The following is a 20,388-nucleotide window of genomic DNA, read 5'->3' as shown; positions in this document are numbered from 1 at the left end:
GAAAAACGGACTGAGGGTGAAAATCCTATGTCCCTCCAGGGATCTCTTACCTTCTGGCTTTTTTTAAAAGATGTTATTTATTTATTCATGAGAGACACAGAGAGAGAAGCAAAGACACAGGCAGAGGGAGAAGCAGGCTCCCTGTGGGGAGCCCGATGCAGGACTCAATCCCAAAACACTGGGATTACAACCTTCTGGCTTTTAATAGGGATGTGGGTGCTAAAAGCATTTCATTTCTACTTAATTCTACTATAATAAAAATGAGAAGAGAACACAAGGTCTGTGTTGCTAGACCCCAAACACGGTGTGTGCCGAGGTTATCAGCGTGCTGGGGCCGCCAGAACAAAGTAGCCCAGACTGGGGGCTTCCACCATCGAGATCCACTTGCTCACCGTCCCGGAGGCAGGCAGCCTGGAAGCAGGGTGTCAGCAGGGTCAACCAACCTGAGACCCCTCTCCCTGGCATGCAGACACCTGGCCCCCACATCTTTATCTGGTCTCCCCCCACCCCGCCCACCCCCCGTGCGTGTCCATGCCCAGATCTCTTCTTAGCAGCACACCTGTCAGATCGGATCAGGGTTCTGTGGGGCTGGGCGTTAGGATGTCAACATACGCTTTGTGGGGCACACAATTCAGCCCATTGCAGTGAAGGCACACCAACGACCAGCCGGAGCAGAGGGGCACTGCCACACCTAGAAGGGGGGTGGGGTGGAGGGGGCTTACCCTGCCAGGGACAGAGCTGCTGCCCAGAGGCAGGGCCACACCACAGGACAGGTTCTAATGGAGCTGACCCCGGGGACACTGAAGAGAGAGAGAAATACCCTATCTTCTCCTTCTCTTGCTCCCTGGCCTCCAGCCAATGCCTCCCCGGCTGAGCCTCCCTAGAACCACTTTGCAAGGACGCTGGGCATGTAATTTCAGAGGCCAGTCCTACTGCTGAAGCAGAACAGGAAAGGAAGGGCCTGGGCCTGAGGGCAGGCCAGCAAAAGACCTGCTCAGGGGGCCCCCTCATGGAGGCTCCAGCCCAGGGTCACCTGCAGGAATGGGATCTTCTGGTTCTTCCAAACAAACTGGGATCTGTGTTTTAGTCTGACATCTTCCAATTATTTTAACTCTGTGCAGGTTGCCAGGATGCAACATGTGGTTTAAAATGACAGAGATGTTTGGGGGTCCCTGGGGGGCTGTCGGTTGAGCTTCCCACTTGTGGTTTCGGCTCAGGTCATGATCTCAGGGCCATGAGATCAAGCCCCATGTCAGGTTCCACACTGAGTGCAGTCTGCTTGGGACTCTCCCTCTCTTTCTGCCCCTCCCCCCACTCACACACGATCTCTCTCTCTCTCTCTCAAATAAATAAATATTCAAAGTGACAAAGATGCTTGATAGAAGTTTGTTCAGACAAATGCATGAAATGCCCAGGACCTCAGTCATGGTGCTACACTCCCGACCTAGTGGCACCTCAGGAGGACAAAGCCTGTGACACGGGGCAAGCCACCATTCCCCCAGCCCACCTGGGGTTCTGGATAAAGCAGGAAGCAGGAGGATTTGAGGGTGAACTAACTCTCTCCCACAACACCAGGGGTCAGTCACTGTCCCACCCAGAGGGAATTCCAAAAGCTCCTAAACCAGAGGATCCAGCAGACAGTCACAAGGATTCAGATCTCACAGAACTGCCTCCCAGACCCACGACCCAAGAAGATGGCTTGTGACAAACAGCAGTGGAACCTAAGACAAGGACAGATGAGAAAGGGTTTGCTGTCCGGCCTGAGATGAGGGCACTGGCCAATCTCTCATGGGAGAAATGACAGCAGAATCCCACCCCACCCCCAAGATAATCTGTAATTGGGCACAGGTCTAAGTTATTTGTATGATCCACATAATTTTTAAATTGAACTTGAGGACAAGATTTCAAAACCTCATGACTACATGTGTACATCTAGACTTCTGACTTAAGTAGAAAAGTCAGGGCTGCCGACACTAGGCCCTTGCAGCCTCAGGTTGATAGTGGATGCCACTCCTCCTCCCCTCCTGCTCACTTGATCCCACTTGGTAGGCTTAACTCAGAGTCCCTGGAACCATGTGGGTTTGTGAACTCTGAGTCACGTGACAACATCTGCCAAATGTGCGCGCAGACCGCAGCGTACAGCGTATCATACAACAGAGAAAGACGGAAAAGAGGCGTGTCCACGTGGGAGCAGAGACAAGCCATGTGGCCCCACTGCCCAGAGAAGACCCCTGGCAGGAAGCCCAGAAAAGGGCTCTTGGCAAAACTTGACCTCCACCTGACACCTGCCCTCCCCCTGGATGGCAATGGGACCTTCTTTCTGCAAAGGTGCTCTTCATTTTCTGGACATGCTCAGATCTCTTGTGAAAGGCATGTTCCCTCGAGAGGAGAGTCTATGATTGGGTTTTTTTAATGGAATCAACTTGACCTTTCTTGCATTATTCTGATAACCCCAAAATCAAAGCCGCAGAATGTGAAGGTAAAGCATCTGTTTCAACTATTAAAAATGAGTTTCAACAAAAGGTGGTTACGATGTAGGTCTCCACTTTCCCTCCATATAAACTCCCCATTAGGCAGATCCAAGGGAGTCCTAAGGAGGGACTATCACGTCTGGGAGTCCTCTCAGTACGTGATAGTGAATCCCTTCACTTACTGTGCTTACATGGGGTGGCACCCTGCTTCCTCCACTGGAGACCCGGGATGAGAACACCACTCTGACAAACATCAGACAGACTGATGGATGGTAACCTTAGACCAGTCCCATGGTACGAAAGATCCTTAAACCTCCTTCCCTGGGAAATAAACCAACAGAATCCTGCTCACATGCATTCCCCTCAGCTGCCTCCTTTCTGGTGCCCATCCCCAAATGGGTTGGAATTGGAAGCCTGGGCTCCTGAACCACCCAGAACCCGCTACCAGCACAGCACTGTAAACCAGAGCTGGCCTGCACTGCAGGTCATACCACGCACTCTGCAAAACCAAACAGAGCTAAACAAATTAAGTTCATAACTACATCCTTTCCAAGCCAGCAGAGTCCCCAGAGTGTAACAAAGGTTCTTTTCTTGGAATGCAGCTAATTGGAGCACCAAATATAAACATCCTGGTTTGGTTAATTTTCCATCTGGGATTTAGCATTCTACGGCTACAAGAGATAGGAGGAATTCTAGAAAGTGACTCCCTATTTGTCAGGATCTCACAAAAGGGTAGAAAATAAACATGCTTTCAGAGACAAGCAGAACTCATCAACGTGGTAAGGAGGGCAGTGTTAGGGGGAAGAGGGCAGCCTGCAGTAACTGACAGAGTTCAAGCCACCAAAAATAATTCAGATTAATTTTAAACTGTGCAGACCAAACAAAATCCATGTTTGGTCCCTTGTTGGGGTCCTTCTTCTTGACAGTTTCTAGGTGAGAACCTCTTGACAGAGCTAAAGGGGACTGGGCCATTCTGACCTCAGCTGATGTCACAGCACCTTTGAAATTATACATCAGGCTGCTGCATAATTTGATTCATCCTTTGAAAAATCTAAGACCCTAAAACTTCTAGGTCAGACCTTAGAAGAGTAGGAAAACCACCCATAAGGGAAAATCCATGGCTTTTAGAGGTAGACCAGTTGACAGTGGTATAAAATGCAGGCCAACAACCATTCTGGGTCACCACTTATTTTTGTAAATAAGGTTTTATTGGAATATTACCTCACCCATTTGCTTACATATGTCTATGGTTGCTTCCACACTGTAATGGCAAAACTGAAGAGTTTTGACAGAGACTATATGGCCAACACAGACTAAGATATTTGCTATTTGACCCCTTACAGAAAAAGTTTGGGGTGCCTGGCTGGCTCAATAGGTGGAATATATGACTCTTGATCTCAAGGTGGGGAATTCAAGCTCTCTGTTGGGTGTGGAGCCCACTTCAAAAAAGAAAGTTTGCCATTTCCTGGTCAAAGATTTCCAAATGTTTTTTGTTTTTTTTTTTAAACTTTTTTTTTAATTTTTATTTATTTATGATAGTCACAGAGAGAGAGAGAGAGGCGCAGAGACACAGGCAGAGGGAGAAGCAGGCTCCATGCACCGGGAGCCCGATGTGGGATTCGATCCCGGGTCTCCAGGATCGCGCCCTGGGCCAAAGGCAGGCGCCAAACCGCTGCGCCACCCAGGGATCCCAAGATTTCCAAATGTTTTGATTAGACACCCCTACCCATGTACTTCTGATAGGTAGATGAGATACAAGATATTTACACAGCTTCAAAATATCTCCCCACAAATTACTTCTTACTAAAAAAAAAAAAAAAAAAAAAAAAAATTGCTTCCTACTTACAAAGGGTAAAACAGTGATCTCAGAGTGGAAAATCTCTGGCAGACACTATCTTAACCAGGAAGCAAAACATCCCCAGAAGAAGGACAGACCAAAACCACGTGCCTTTTGGCCCGATGCCCTGAGAAGAATTCACATATTTACTTCAGTGACCACGTCAAAAATGCATAACCAAATGCACTCTGAGGAGACATCAGGCAAAACCCAAACAGTCTAGAAAATGACAAACCTGTACTCCTCGCAAACATCAAGGTCACATGAGGCGAGGAGGGGTTGGGGTCCATTCAGGATTGAAGAGTGAAAAGACATGAGAATCTGCAGCGTTAGATACTGGATCAGTGCTGGACCAGGAAAAAAGGAGCAACGCAGGACATTATCAGACAGTTGATAAAATTGGGATAAGAACTACAGATTAGGTAACATTTTTCATCAGTTTTAGATTTTCAGATTTTGATCATTATACTGTGATTCTGTAAGAAAATATCTTTGTTCTTAGAAAAATAAATATTTAGGGGTGTCTGGGTGGCTTAGTGGGTGAAGCATCTGCCTTCGGCTCAGGTCCTGGGATTGAATCTCACCTCAGGCTCCCTGCTCAGTGGGGTGTCTGCTTCTCCCTCTGCCCGCCTCTGCCCCCCCCCTCTCTCTCTCTCAAATAAATAAAATCTTTAAAAAAAAAGAAAGAAAAGAAAAGAAAAGAAAAATAAATATTTAGGGATAAAAGGGAACCTACCTGCGATTTACTTTCAAATTGATGGTTCTAGGGACAAATGTCTCCCTCTTCCTCTCTCCCTGTGCATAGATATACAATAGACTAGGTAGGTCAGTAAAATGATAAAGAAATTGGGGGCAAATTATAAACAATAGATGAATCTGGTTAAACCCTAAAGGAGTTCTTTATGCTGTTTTTGTTGTATGTGTTAAGTTATATGAAAATGAAAGTTTTTTAAAGATTTTTTTTTTAATTTAGAGAGAGAAAGAGAGCATAAGTGGGGGTGGAAGGGGCAGAGGGAGAGAGAGAATCTCAAGCAGACTCTGCATTCAGCACAGAGCCTGACCCAGGGCTCGATCTCACAACCCCAAGTTCATGACCTGAGCCAAAATCAAGAGTCGGATGCTCAACTGACTAAGTCACCCTGGTGCCCCCAAAATAAAAGTTTTTAAATGCCAAAATAGAATAGTAGAATTTTTTTAAAAAAAGTAGAAAAATCCCCAAATCACCCCCAAGGACAAAGTTCTCATCTTGGAATCACTTGGTGACTCATGCTCTCTCCAGGTCCATTTTCCACAGGCCAATATGCAAAGAGGACTCACCCTGAGACACACAAGTGCTGATTCCTGGGTGCCTGTCCAGCCTGGCATCCCTGGGCACCTGCTGCAGGGCTGGGCTTCTCTGTGGAACTCAGGCCCTGGGTTTGGCGGGAAGTAGACCTGAGGACTGTGGTGTGGTAAGGAGCACAGGATGAACAGCTCTCCTAAAACAAACAAAGGGAGATGCTGAGTGGTGTGCAAAATTTGGCTAATGTGGCCTACACTACTAATTATTTCTGATGTACTAATTTTTTCTGATCCCTTTTTCTACATAAACAGGATATTTAATTAATTTAGGGTGGCAATGTACCAAGACTCTGTTGGAGCTAGAGGAAGCTGAGTTATACTGTTCTGGCCAATGAGCTGTAAGCAGACATCTGATGGGTGTCGGGTGGAAGGAGTCCTGGGAAGTGTTTTGCTTTCCTGATGAAGTTAGTGTTATCCCTCTTTCTCCTATTTCCTTTCCTGAATACAGATTTGATGGCTGGAGCTGTGGCAGCTGTCTTGCAATTATGCAAGATGAAGAAAGGCCAAGAGAAGTATAACGACAGCCCTGATATCCTTGACCCATTAAATCATGGCCAGCAGCTGCCTGGTGCCATGTGAGAAACTTCTTCTCACACGAGAAAAATGAAGCCTTATTCGTTGAAGACACTGTTAGCTGTGTATTGTTTTTGTCAAACCCATTTTTAATTGATATGACAATATTTTCTTTCCTTTTTCATCTTGGGCTCCAGAGAAGGGTTGTGATGAAGTATACTGCGTCATATTCTCTTCGGGTTCCTTCCTGTTCTCCCTCCCATGAGAAGGTAATTTTCACTTAAACTATGGGCTAATTCGCAAGTCCTCAAACAGGCAGCACTCCCGTGGGGAGTGTTCTCTGCATAAAGCTGATGATTCCTCCTTTCCTTCCCCAAACCCAATATTTTCCACTTCCATTTAATTACTAATATGCTGCAGATATATTTAAGATGCAACCCTAGCATAAAGTATATTTAAAATTCCAGCGAGGATTTCCATTACGCTGATGAATAAGGGATGAACTGCTCCCGCCGGCCTTCCCCTGGCTCTCAGCTGCCCTCCCACACTCTCCTCAGTCGGCGGCCCGCCGCCTGGTCTGTTTGTGCAGCCAGCTGATAGGTTGTAGTAAGGATCACCCTCAGAACAGTTAGGAGCTCAGGGCTCCATGGGGAATAGCCAATGCTAACGTCAGCCAAGAAGCGGTGCACGAGGCTCGTTTGTCGACACAGGTGCAAAAAAGGAAGAAAACATCTGGAAACAGATTCTGTCCAGCCCATCTCGAGATGGGGCACAGGAAGGAGTCAACGTGGTGCTTGCTGCTTCCTCCAGAGCCTAGTGCATGACCCAGAAACAAGAGTAACCGCAACACCCAGGACTGAATCAGAAACGACAAAGTGGAGCAGAGCACCGGGAAAGCTCCACAAAGAAACAGCAGTGCAGATGGGTCTCGTTCGGCTGATTGCTCATGGGCCGAAAATTCTGCCACTGACCAGTATTCATCTGGGTTTAGGTGTTATGATCCCCAAAGGCCCAAATAATTGGAACTTTCTCTTGATAGATTACAGAATAAAGGTCTCAGGACTCTTCAGTGCTTTTATCAAATAAGGCAGAGAGCTAACCATGGAGGAATGGAGTACAGAATGGGCAAATTCTGGTAAAAGTAGAAAAATAACTAGTTTATCGAGTGGAGAAGCGATCATTGCACAGAGACTCCTGTGGCGCCAGGGGGACAGGCATAGCTGGCAGAGGTCTAGGGGCTGGGAGGTGTTATGGGAACAGACTCCACCAGAGATCCCGGGGACGCCAGGGCAGCAGGCGCCACTCCCCTGGATCCTGGGGACACCAGGGCAGCGGGCCTCCCTGATGACGATCCTTGCGGCATCAGAGGCTGACCAGATCAGATGTGTGAAAGATGTTTACACAACTGGGCTTCCTCTTTTGCACCCCCTGTGTTGTCACACAAGGACCATGCCCTTGATAGCAGCTATGCTGTCAGCCCGTACCCCAGAGTGAGACAGGTGGCTGAGACCCTCACTGACCACGGAGCATGAGGCAGAGCCACCCCTGGGTGGCCAGCGTGTGCCACTGACCTTCGGCTGACCTCCACACCCCTGATCTGAGAGTTGATCTGGTCTTGGAGTGTTTGCCCTGGGGCAGCCCCAACCTGGCCCCTTCCTCCCTGGAGATGGGCTGCCAGAGCCATGGAAGGGCACAAAGACGGTTGTGATCTGTGCTGGGCAACGGCAGCCCTACTTGAGGTTTCCTGCTTCCATCTGCCTGTGGGAGGCAGAAAAATCATTATATGGTAGTGTTAGAGATTTTAGGCTCCACATGGTGATTTCCCCAAGGCATGCTGTTACACGTTCACAAACCAAGTATTTGTGTGTGTCACATGTGTCTGTGAATGGGAGCTAAGGCCACCGCGTGCTGTCTGCTGGGTTACTGCGCACGCACGGCATGGAGCCCGCAGGTGGCCCCGCAGCCTGGCTCGGCCATTACCCGGAGCCCTGGGGGGGGCGGGGGGAGGCTGCTGATCGTTCCCTAAACTCCGGTGGACCACCTCCAGGACACGCAGCCCTGGTCTCTCACCCTTTATTTGGAGCCAGGAACTCAGGAATTTGTGAAAATTTTACAGCTGGATCATATGATCCACTCCTTTGCATGGGAGGGAGGTCCTCCATGTCAGAAGCTCTGTGCAAAATTCCCCCCCCCCCAGGATTTCTTTCTTTTTATTTTACTTTGTTTTTTTTTTGTTTTTTTTTTAAATCTTTTTTAATTTTTTTTTTATTTTTATTTTATGATAGGCACACAGTGAGAGAGAGAGAGGCAGACACAGGCAGAGGGAGAAGCAGGCTCCATGCACCGGGAGCCCGACGTGGGATTCGATCCCGGGTCTCCAGGATCGCGCCCCGGGCCAAAGGCAGGCGCCAAACCGCTGCGCCACCCAGGGATCCCTTTTTATTTTACTTTGCAAGAGATAATATGTGCTACACACCAACCCAGACACCCTAGCCACGTTCCCACAACATAACTAAGAAACAACAGAAGTGCCACATACACAGACTGTCACATCAGCAGCTAAAAAATCATAAAACATCACTCCTGACTATCAGACGATTCACGTCATTGTTGTAACTGTGGGTTTGAAAGCAGTACCTCTGGCTTGAAAACAGTATCTGAGGTGTTTGGCCCTTCTGCTGACACCAGGCAGCCTTTCCAAAATACCTACACACAACTTTAAGTTCCTGCCAATTGCATTTTAAGTGTATTTTGAGACCATGGATGCTTATTTTGCTTAAAATATTATTCGGGGATCCAGAATTTATTTTCTGGTTAAATACATATCTGAGAACTGATTGTTTCTAGCGTATGCATGTCTATGAAGGAAAGGTGGGAAGTACACTGCAGCAGGTGTGCTTCTGGGAGCGCCCTCACCAGTGAGGTGCTCTGGACAGAGCTCCACAGCTAGATTCTGGACTCTACCAGCGCTGAGTGTGAACCATGTGACTTCTACTCACAGGCTGCAGGACCCAAGGCAAGCTGTGCACACGGCTTCCTCTTGCTGAGAACAGAAGTAATCCCAGTGCCTACCCCATGGCACCTCGAGAGCTCAGAGAGGTACTACATCTGTCCCATGGCAGGTGCTTCCCTTCCCGAGAGCATGGCACATCTGGAACATCCCTCTATTGACCCGACCAGAGCCATGTGCTGTGCTTGGGCCAATGCTCTGGGGGGAGCTCTTCTTGGAGGGGGGCGCACCAGGTAAATGCTTTCAGAGCCCACAATGCTTTTCCATGATCTACTTTCCTTGTGTCTATGACCACAGAAACATGACTGAGATGGAGTTCCTTCAGCCCGGGTCCCTCAGAGCTGCACTGAGCAGAGCCCAGGGGGTTGAGACTGGCACACAGTGAGCAAGCAGTCGTCCTATTTCTAAGCCCCTGAGACTTTCAGTATGCTTATTACAGCAGCACAAGCTAACCTACCCTGACTGATTCCGCATAACTCGTGTTATGTGTACAATAAATTCCAGCTTTGGGTCCCCCCTGCGAAGGTCTTTCCGGTTTTACAGGATTCCATTCATCCCCTGTGTTGTGGAGGTGACAGCAGCACACCTGCCTCCTGGGAACCAGATGCAGCAGTGTGGGAAGCATGCAGCTGGGCCTGCATTCTGGGAAATGACGGTGGTAATCAGAGCTGCTATTACCATCATCATCATCATTTCAAAGGTATTCAATGAACATTTCTAGAATTTAGATGACCAAGATTTATCTATTCTTATTAATGGGGAAAAATTCTATCCCATTTCCTCCAAGAGGCCCAACCCATGCATATCATGTCCCCGCATCCAGCTCCAGGTGCCTGACTGGCCACACCCTGTAGACTGCACCTGTCCCATCGTCATCATCATTACTATTACCGTTCCTCACAGGTAAGGGTCTAGACCAATGAGGTCCACTTTTGGTTTTCCCCGGTTACACTTCTTTTCCCTCAGAAAATAAAGCTGCACAAAATCCTCAGCAACACTGCCCACTGTTCATCTCCATCAATCATTTTGATTTCTCTCGTCCACTGTGTCATGTGTGCCTGAGATTATCTGATTTTTAAGGGCAGGGGTCTATAAAACCTTAGGTGCACCCAGGTGCACTTGATGATAGCTATTTGTCCTTATCTAGCTTGGCATTTCCCTGCGGCAGCCTCACTGCCAGCTTTGCCTGCATCACCTGGACCGGGGACTGCGCCCCGCTGGGGCTCTCGCACGTTCGCCCACTGGCACACCCACTACTGCATGGGCCACAGCTTGACAAGACCACTACCCTCTGGCGCCACCTGCTGATTCCCCTGCCCCTCCTCCCAAAGCCACCTTGCGCTCAGAAATAAGAAAAAAAGTTTATTATTATTTTTTTAATGAAAAAAAGTTTAGACTGAGTTGCTTACATTCCCTTTTACCTCAGTTATGGGAGCAGAGGGAAGGCACCTCATTCCTAACCTAGTCCATTAATGCACGCCCACTGCAGAAAACACAAACGATCCCAAGATAAACAGCAACTACAACCACCCCCGCCCCCAGAAAGCCCCACTTGGAAATAATTACTGTTCACATTTTTTGGTATCTATCTTTCCAGTTTATTCTATTGTGTGTATTATTATTTTGTGTAGTTTATGCATTTTTAATTTGTTAAGCATGTTTTCTATACACATACAACATGAGAGGAAGATTATTGTTACTTCATTTCTCCTGGATTTTGTTTTGTAATCAGATATGTGCTATTTAACACTTCCCTGTAATACAAGCCTTTTTTTAAAACCATGGTGTTTGAACATTGTTGTTATAGAAACATTCCAGAACATCACTGAGTCTACAGTGAATATCCTTGGGTGCAAAGTTGGCTACACATCTTTCATGGCAATGCTTTCCTAGGAGCCAATTGCCACAGGCATTTCTGTGGCTCCTGACTCACTTTGCCAAACTGCCTTCCAGGGTGTGTCAATGTGCATCCCATGAGCAGAGCTTCTTCCCAACATCTACACTGACAACTTGGCATTCATTACATTTTAGAAATCATAGCCACCTGGTATGTCAGAAATGGTGCCCCTTTGCTTCCATCTGTGTGGGTGCCGTGTGCAAACCAGCACTGGCCAGGTGTGCAGCCCTGGGCAAGCCACCAGAACACTCTGTGCCTTGGTCTCTTCATCTGTAAAATGGGAGAACAGGTGCCTCACAGGTTTGCATGAGTCTGAGATGGGTCTGTGTGTGGCCTGAGATGGGTCTGTTGAGGGTGCTCTCTCAACAGCCGGCTCAGGGGTCTGCATTTTTCACCCTGACTCATGGCAGCAATCCTAAAACCACATCATTTATTTGTGAGCAACATTGGGTCCGATGACCCATTAGGGAGATGCGATCTAAACTTGATCCAATGGAGTGGAAAAGATGCTAACATGAGCCAGTAGCTTTCAATTGTGGGGCATGTTAGAATCTGAAAAGCTGTTTTCGATTAAAAATGATAATAATAAGATGATGAATTCACAGACAGACAGTGGGATGGCCAGGTGGATAAATGTATGCAAAAGCAAATGTAGCAAAGTACTCATTGTAGAATCTAGATGGTGGGCGTATCTGTGTTCCTGAACAATTCATTCCTGTATTCTTTATGTTTGGAAATCGCCATAAAAATGGTTGATGAGGGAGCCACGTTGATGCCCTAATTCATTTCTTTGCTCTCTGATTCTGAAAGTCAGGGGGCCTCACCTTTTATCGATCTGCTTCCTCCAGCAAGACCACTTCTCGGGGGCTGTAGCCACACGGCTCCGCTGACAATTGCGTCCCGTCTCCCAGCGAGGGCCACACAGCCCGCCAAGGTCCGCAATCCCACTGGATCACAACAGTCTTCAGGACCCTGGGGTTGTGGCCACGCAGGCCCACCCAGCGTCTCCCGTGGCTGAGAACTCACTCTGTGCCGTTCACGCTGCAGCAGCCCTCAACCACCTTCTCCTCAGGGCCGCCAGGAAGCAACTCCGTCCTACTGAAGCAAGGCAGGCACCCATCCCCACCCCACCAACACCCTGAAGGGGCAAGTTCATGCTCTTCATGCCGCGGCAGAGGGAAGATGATTAACAAGACGGCCGTCAGGGCCTTGAGTACATTTATGTGGCACAGGTGATTTGTTTTTGTGTTTTAATCTTGGGAATTCTAGAGTGGCTCAGATTCCCACAGGGCTTCTGGACAAGCCAAGCGCTAAATCATCAGCTCCTGCTGTGGTCACCTGCACAGCCTCTCCTCCGGCCGCGCCCATCTCCAGTGGGATTACCGGACGCCACTAAGCATTGTGGGAAACTCCCCAAAGCCACCTTCTCAGGAGGCCTGGCTTATTAAAGCCCAGGCCCAGCCTTTTCTTTCACCTATTGACCAGAGTCCCCGCTGTCTGGGGATCCTTTGCAGGGCCTGAATGGTCTCCGACTGACAAAGGCGGTCCCGGCAGGGATCCTACAGGTAACCCTTGTGAATTATTCATGTACTGCTGGCTTAGACTGAAGCCTGTAGGGCCCGCCTTCAGAAGCAGTGATAAACAGCTCTTAAAGGGTCGCGCAGGTCAGTGAGAAAATGGGATTTGATTGACACAGATTCTATTAACCCCAGGGTTTTTAAGAAAACAGTTGCCAAGGACAAAAAGAAGCCGCATTCCGCCGCTCGGCGCAGAGCCTGGCCCAGGGGCTGTGACCGAGCGCCCTCAGCTGCCCATCTGCTGCCCCGCAGGCCACCAGCCAACGCAGAGAAAAAGTCCAGAGGGTGTCCTCAGGACGATGCAAACTCCCACGTCCCGTGAGGAGGGGCGACCACGGCTTCTTGAACACACTTCTCCAGAGAAACTGTCTACACACCTGCTGTAAGGTAGAACCCAGCTCCCCACCCACCTCCCTCACCCCAGAAAGCCCCCTCCCACCTGCAGCCCTACCCGCAGCCCCGGACAACCACTGTTCTACGTGGGGCCTCCGTGGCCTCTTGCGTCTGCCTCCCTTCACTTCGCTGACTCTGGCTGGGTGGGTTCATTCCCCGAAGTGCTGGTGGTGTCTCGTGGCGTGGACAGACCATGTCTTGTGTACCCTCTCCCTGTCCATGGGCATCTGAGGTGTCTCCAGTCTAGGGCTCTTATGAAAAGTGCTGTCGCAAAGTTTCATATGCAGGTCTTTATGAGTATGTACGTTTTCTCCCCCTGTGGGCAAATATCTAGGAGTAAATTCTGAGTCAGATGAGACCACTCTTCTAAGAAATGGGCCAGATTTTTCTCCGAAGTAGCCACCCCATGAAACATTCCTACCAGCGGTCCTGCCTCCTGCCTCCTGCCTCCCACAGACAGATCCCTTTGTCTGCATTCTCCCCATCCTGGGAGCTAGGGCACCACTTCAGAGGTTAACCCTAGGCTGCCCCACATCTGACTCGTATAAGGGAGTGGTTCTTAAAAATTAAATCAGTTGCAACAAGATCCAGATGTCCAGCCTCTGAAAACTCAGAGGTGGGTGGTTGGTGGAACAAGCTGGAGCTGGGACCAGGGAGCAGCTGCTTCTTCAGGTGAGGCTTGCATTTGCCCTGCTCCCTGCTGCCTCCCCATCACTGAGGTTGGGCACTAGCCACTTGTCCAGCTGTTTTACTTACCACCAGGTTATAATAAAATGAAACCTTTCCCATACTCCCATGTCTATCAAAATTGGGAGGCAGAACAGCCCAGAGCTCCATCTATTTGAAGAAAAGATGGGAGAAAACATAATTCCCTTGTGGAAGTGAAGGCCATGTCTCTGTTCCATGCACCTGTTCCAGACACTTATTTAAGGGGACGTTTGGGTTGGCAACTCCTAGCTCTGAGCCTTGACTGTTTTGTTCTTCTAACAAATATGCACTGAGTTTTAGAAAGTCCAAAATATGGCACAAAAAATACACCAGCAATGGGTCATTAAATGCAGCCAGATTGCCTCATCTGAATGCTACTATCCACTTGGATGTGAGCCCTGCCCTGCTTCCTTCCAGCGTCTGCTCTGAGCTATATCCCCTCACTTTACTTTTCTTCCTCTTTTACCAAGAGACTGGTTTTAAAAGTTTGCTTCAGCCACAGGCTATTTAAACATCATGCAGTAACTTCAAAAGCTTTGTTTTCAATTATTCATGCTTTATTCTCCAGTTAACACTCACTTCCGTGGACAGAAGCAGGTCCCACGCTACAGACGTGTAAGGTAACAGCCCCAAATCAGGTAACAGGACCATGATCTCCACCCCTTGGCCAGGTCCACAGGGAAGTATTCAAGCCGTCCCGTCCATGGGGTGTGGCCGCACTAGGACATGCGGAGGACAGCAGGGCACTGAAGGGTCAGCGTGGGCCCCTCTGAGGCGGGGCCTCCCTCAGGAAGCTGCCCCACCCCTGCTCTGAGCTCCTGGTACTGGACACCTCTGACGTCCCCTCTTGAGCCTGCATCCCCCCCACTCTGCAACAGCCCCCTAATTGTCTCCTGAGGAGCTTCCCCCAACTTACATGGTGCATTCTTTGGCTCTGCAGTCGTCCCATCTCATTTCTCTGGCACAGGGATGGGAAGGTGACCCCACCTGGGCGTGCTTGGCGGGCAGCGGCGTGGGATAGAAGGAGGCAGGTGGGATGGACCAGCTGGGCCTCTGACACCCCACGAGGAATTCCAGTTTGAGAAAATCATACATACTGTCTTGTTCACTGGCTACCATAAGGAAGCACACAAACCAGGCAGCTGGAAGGGAACGTATCCTCCTCCAGTTCAGAAGCTAAAAGTTCAAAATCCAGATTTTGGATTTGGATTTTGGATTTGGTGTGGGAGGCGCCAGGTCTCCCCGAAGCCTGCAGGGGACCCCCTCCACATCCTCCTGCCCCTGGGAGTCCCCTCTCTGCCTGCACCCTCATGGGGCCTCTGTCCCTTGGTGACTTTCTCCATGAACTTCTTCCCACGAGGCCGCCAGCCACTGGGCTAGGACCTCATCTTGATGCGATCACATCTACAAAGACAGTAGTCCCACATGAGGTCATGCTCATGTGTCCCACGGCTTAGTACGGGGACATACCCTTTCATGGGTGGAGAGCGCCATCTACCCCCACGGGCGAACTCCAGCCTGGGTCACGGAGGTTCTGGTGGAGGAAGCCGGCTGCGCGGGGTTCCTGCATACCGGGCCAGCAGCCAGCACACCAGACAGACCCTGGTTTCCAAGAAGTCCGCACTGGCCCTGTCCCCTGGGGTCTCCTTACAAGGATGTCACCGCTGCTGCTGTGCAGAGGTGGTGTCTGTGCTCCTACCACTCGGACGCGAGCTGGCCAATGATTATGCCGAAGTGACACTGTGTGACTTCCAAGCCTGGGTCACAGGGGAGAGCTGCTGCCTGGTCCTTCGGAGATGCTCACTTTGGGATCCACCGCCACGCTGTGTGGAAGCCCAGGCCACACAGGGCGGCCACGCACAGGAGTTCCAGCTGCTCCCAGCGTTGGTCACCGGGACCTGCCAAACAGGAGAGACGAGGTCTCTGTGCAGACTCTTCTCCAGCCGTCCCCCAGAGAGCGGGGTGGGAGGCGGTCAGCCCCAGTCACAGGGGGTGTAGGGACAGGGCCGCCATGGTCGTGCGCTCGCTGTGTCCTGGCATGGCGCTGGGGTCTGTTTTATAAGGGGGTTAATCCTGGCATGGGGGCCCCACCCTCAGGACTTCAGCCCCTTGCCCAGCCCCCACCTCCCAACACCACCGCACTCGGGGTTAGGTTTCAACACATGAATTTGGGATTCACAAACTTGCACCCAGTACCCATTCCACCATCTTCAGGACACAAGGTCCCTCCTTCCTTTGAGAACCGGTTTCTGCCATGCTCCGTCCATGAACACAGGGGCCGCTGACCCACGCCGCAGCTCCAGGCAGAGCACAGGACCGTGTCCCCCTGGCCGTGGTGGGACAACCATCCCGTGAAGTCTTCCCTTGAGAGTCGACCACAGAATCGGCTGGTGCCATTTGGGAACGGAGTGGTCTCTCCAAGCATTACGGGGACAGGGACACTACCCTGAGCAGCCGGGGCTCAGAGAAACTGCTGAGCATGAGACCCAGGAGGACACGAGGGTCTGGGGGGTGAGGGGGAGGTGGTCACCAGAGTCTGGACCCTGCAACAGAGCCAGGCCTTGGTGTCCATCCGGCCGAAGCCGGGGCTACCCTTTGGACCTGTCAGTCATGGGAGCCAAAAAAACTCCTCCTTTGGCTCATGCCCTTTGACCTCACCATTTAGGCTGCAGAACCCCAAGCCCTGAACAACATGGAACAAATGAAGGGAGGCCCTGGGGAACAGGCCCTGGTGCTCCCAGCTCTGCCAAGGGGCTCGCCCATCGTCCATCAGGCTGGTCAGGAAGCTTCCAAACCTCACTTGTGCTCCAGTTCCTGCTACATCAGGCACGACCCCAGCTTCAGACCACTTCCCTGTGTGCCTCCTATCCACGGAGACCCAGTGCAAACTGGAGCGTGGTTAGGGAGTCTCATGCACTGGGGCCAAACACAGCGGAGAAGTGTGCCCACAGTTCTGCAGGCCAGAGGTCCGAAGTCAGGTGTGCGCAGACAGCTTCCCCCCGGGACTCAGATGTAGGGCCCACTCCTGGTTCCTCACCAGCTTCTGGCGGCTGTTGGCTCCCCTGCACCCCGGGCATGTGGACACATCACTCCCATCCCTGCATCCGGCCTCAGGGGCCACTCCCTGCGTCTCCTCTATGTGGACAGATCTGAGTCTTTTCTCATGTGAAGACACCAGTCATTGGATCAAGACCCACTCACCGCCGTGTGACCTGGTCTTAACTTCCATCTGCATAGACGCTACCCCCAAACTAGGTCCCGGGGGCTAGGGCTCCTCAGGACAGCTGATTCCATGCACTGGCTGGCTGCAAAACACTCATTTGCTTCGCCTACCCCCCTACTTTCAGAAATGAAATGTCCCGACCACTCCCCTCTTGTCCCCTCAGGGAGGAAGGATCACTCTGGATGTGCCTATTGTATGAGTGGGAATTGAAATTAGTGGGCTCACAGCTCTCTCCCTCGTGAAACGGGCCCTGTGCTCAGTGCTGGCATGGGGATGCCCCAAGGCCATAGAACCCAGCCTCTTGGCCCCACTGTCCCTAGCACGTGGCCACATTTCCATGACTCCAAGAAAGCTGCCTCACTTCCTGCAAGAGAAACCAGGAGCTGAGCCCACGTGGCACCTCCTGCTCCCCCCCTCACCAGCTGGGTATGTCACCTGCCTGACCCTGGCAGGAAGGAAGGCAGGACACCACCTGACCCCGCCAATCATGCCACTGTCCTCACTGGTCCTGCCTCCAGCAGCTGCTCCCCGCTCCCATAGAGCTGGTCCCACCCCAGAAAGCACACTGGGCAAATGGCTCCCTCCTGCTTGTCATGCTCCCCCACTTGACCCTGCCTGCGAGCCCAGAATTCCCTGGGCTCTGACCCCACACCACCCAGCAGAACAGGGTGCTTCCAGGGTCTATGCAGAGAGCAGCCTGTCAAGGGGCAGCGGGACCAGGGAGACATCTCCATGTGAGTTCATTAGTTACCTGGTGAATGAACAGGTGAGTGTATGGTCTATTGAGCTCTGGAGAGATCAGCACATGTCCCTACACCCATCCCCAGTAAAACAGGGACACCCCTGGACAAGCAAACTCCCCAAGGCTGCGTTCTGCACAACCCCCAACTTATGAGCATCCAAAGTCCATCTCTCTGCCAGAGCACAAGTTGTGAGCAAGAGCGTCCTGCCCTGTCCATCCCCGGGATCCTCCTGCCCTGTCTGTCCACGGCCCCTAGGAGATGGCAGGTGAAGGCCATCCACCTGCTGGGTGGCCGGACAAAACAGGTGGTCCCATCTGGCTGCAGACAGCAGCAGGGTCCACCAGGTGGTGCTGTCTCTAAGGAGTGCACTGGAGCCGGGGTACCTGCAGGTGGGGGTTTCCTGCAGGTGGTGAGGACCTCACTTGGGGAGAAGGAAGAGGGGCGGGGGTGGGGGGGACACAGGGTGTGACCCAACACACGCACAGCAGGCAAATCCACGCAGACAGTAGGTGAGAGGCTGTGGGGCGCAGGGTTCCTCCAGTGGACAACACGAGGGCCTAGCGAGTACAGTTGCCTGCACAACAGTGTCAACGCACCAAGTCCAACGATTTCCCCACTTTGACACAGTAAATAAAATGTCTAAGTTATGTGTTCCCCCCAACAAAAACAAGTATAAATAATATTAAGTCTGTGTAAATCAGATAGAATCACGAAGTAGAATGGAAAACAGACCTTGTTGCCTGCTTACTGTTTGCAGTGACTACAGCCTACCTCTTCCAAATAACAACCACAAGTGCATTCAACCGTCTCCACAAGGCCGGTGCCATCATCTCCATCAGATCCAACTCACAGATCAGGAAACTGAGGCCCAGGGAGTTGAGGCAACCCGGCCAAGGATGCACGTGGATGCTGAGGATGCAAACGGTAGACCTGGCACAGATGGGCAGATGTGGTGCAGGAATGGGGACGTCATGGGAGGGGACGTAACAGGCCATCAAACCTGCTAGAAAGTTCCAATGATTTCCTCACTGCTTCCTATGCCCCGCCACTGACACCACGCTGAACCGTCTTCTTTATTGTGTCACAATACCTTTCAATGTTATTTATGGGAGATCCTTCCTTATTAGCTTTTATCATCAGAAATCTCATTTTCACTCTTCCTAGATGAATTGGAGAATCACTGGGTGGGGCGCCTGGGGGGCTCAGAGTTTGAGTGTCTGCCTTCAGCTCAGGTTGTTATCCCAGGGTCCTGGGATCAAATCCTGCAATGGGCTCCCCACAGGGAGCCTACTTCTCCCTCTGCCTATGTCTCTGCCTCTCTCTGTGTCTCTCATGAATAAATAAATAAAATCTTTAAAAAGAGAGAGAATCACTGGGTGGCATTTTCAAAAATATGGGAGGAAAAAAATTGCTCCTAAAATATTTGTCTTTCTACCCAGAATGCTGAAGCTTATCTCCATCCACTTAAAAGTCCCCTTATACCCCTGTTGCCTCTTGGTTTTCTTCAAACAAGCAAGCCATCCTCTGTCCTGCATACTCAGAAGTTCTCTCACTGACACCCATGTTAGCGAGACAGTCAAAATTGAAAACACTGTTTAGAAATGAACAAGGGTGGGCATCCGGGTCAGAGGACAATCATATCTACACATTTAAGACCCCAAAATGTAGATTCTTAGCTTAAAAGAATAAAGGTATGAATCATTGCTTTAGGTTTTCAATATTCTGCAAAGGGAACGAACCCTCCTTCTTTCTCGGGCCTTCCTGCCTCCCCAGACCTAACGTCCCACACGTCCCCCTGATACCCATTGCCAGGGCCCACCTCACCCTTCACCTCCCCAACTTGGTCATCACCCATCCCATGAGCCCTGCCACCTTCCTTCACCCCGAATGCAAATACGCCCCTTGGGGCCAACACCCAAGAGTCTTTCTCTCCCCCTGATGCCAACAAGAGGCAACACTTCCTTGCTAATTTTTCTGCTTTTGGCTTTTTGAAAACGTGGAGCAGATGATATTCTGGATACTTTTTTTAAAAAAGGACACAGACTTTTTATTAATGTGATACCATGGCCTTATCACATCCAACAAAATTAACGCTGATTCCTTCCTATCAGCCCATAATACCCAGTCCAAATTCAAATTTGTCTGGTTATCTCAGAAATACTCCAGTGGATTTTGTTCAAATCGGGATCCCAGCATCATCTACATACACATTGTATCTGGCTCTGATTTCCCTCAGGTCTGTGTCTCCTTTGCCTACAGATGCATTTACCTCAATTAATCAGAAAAATGTGAGAAGGGCTAGTGAGCAGGATTTTAAACAAAGGAGCCTATTTGCCAGGGCAGGGGCCTAAGGGCACCACATGGCCCCTTGTGCAGGCATGCACCCTGTCCCCGGAAGGTCACAAGACTTGGCCAAGAGGTCCAGACAGCCTTCAGGGGCCTCCTGGCATCACAGGATGTAAAGAGACAATACATGCCCCCTGGTTAGAGGACCAAGGCCCGTGACCCTGGCTGTGTCACCCGGGTTGGGGTGGAGCTGTGAAAACTCCCTCTGGAAGGCAAATACAGAGTACAAGTGGGAAGTCGTTGAGAAGAAACCCATTAATCGGTCCCTCAGGGCCAGCCTCGCTGGGATGCTCTTGGCTACCACCTCCAGGCTGGCTTCTTGCAAAAGC

The 20,388-nt window shown here is 50.5% G+C and overlaps 1 protein-coding gene across 3 annotated transcripts in view; it reads right to left on the bottom strand.

Moving 5' to 3' along the window:
• Positions 1-14,303: 14,303 nt before the first annotated feature.
• The window catches only part of STX2 (syntaxin 2), a 45,584-nt gene continuing 39,499 nt past the window's right edge, over positions 14,304-20,388 (bottom strand). For 2 of the 3 annotated variants that reach the window (XM_025473557.3, XM_035706210.2), the window contains exons 10-11: positions 14,664-15,645; positions 14,304-14,466 (exon numbers count right to left, since the gene is read on the bottom strand). In XM_025473557.3, coding sequence (XP_025329342.1) covers positions 15,472-15,645 — 174 coding nt within the window. In that variant the 3' untranslated portion in view covers positions 14,304-14,466; positions 14,664-15,471. The remainder of the gene's footprint in view (positions 14,467-14,663; positions 15,646-20,388) is intronic. The other variant, XM_049101773.1, reaches the window with a different exon arrangement.

The sequence above is a fragment of the Canis lupus genome, chromosome 26 (genome assembly GCF_003254725.2).
Source record: "Canis lupus dingo isolate Sandy chromosome 26, ASM325472v2, whole genome shotgun sequence".
Taxonomy (NCBI): Eukaryota; Metazoa; Chordata; class Mammalia; order Carnivora; family Canidae; genus Canis; species Canis lupus.
Note: the sequence above shows the minus strand (reverse complement) of the source record. Positions and strands in the feature narration are given on the sequence as shown.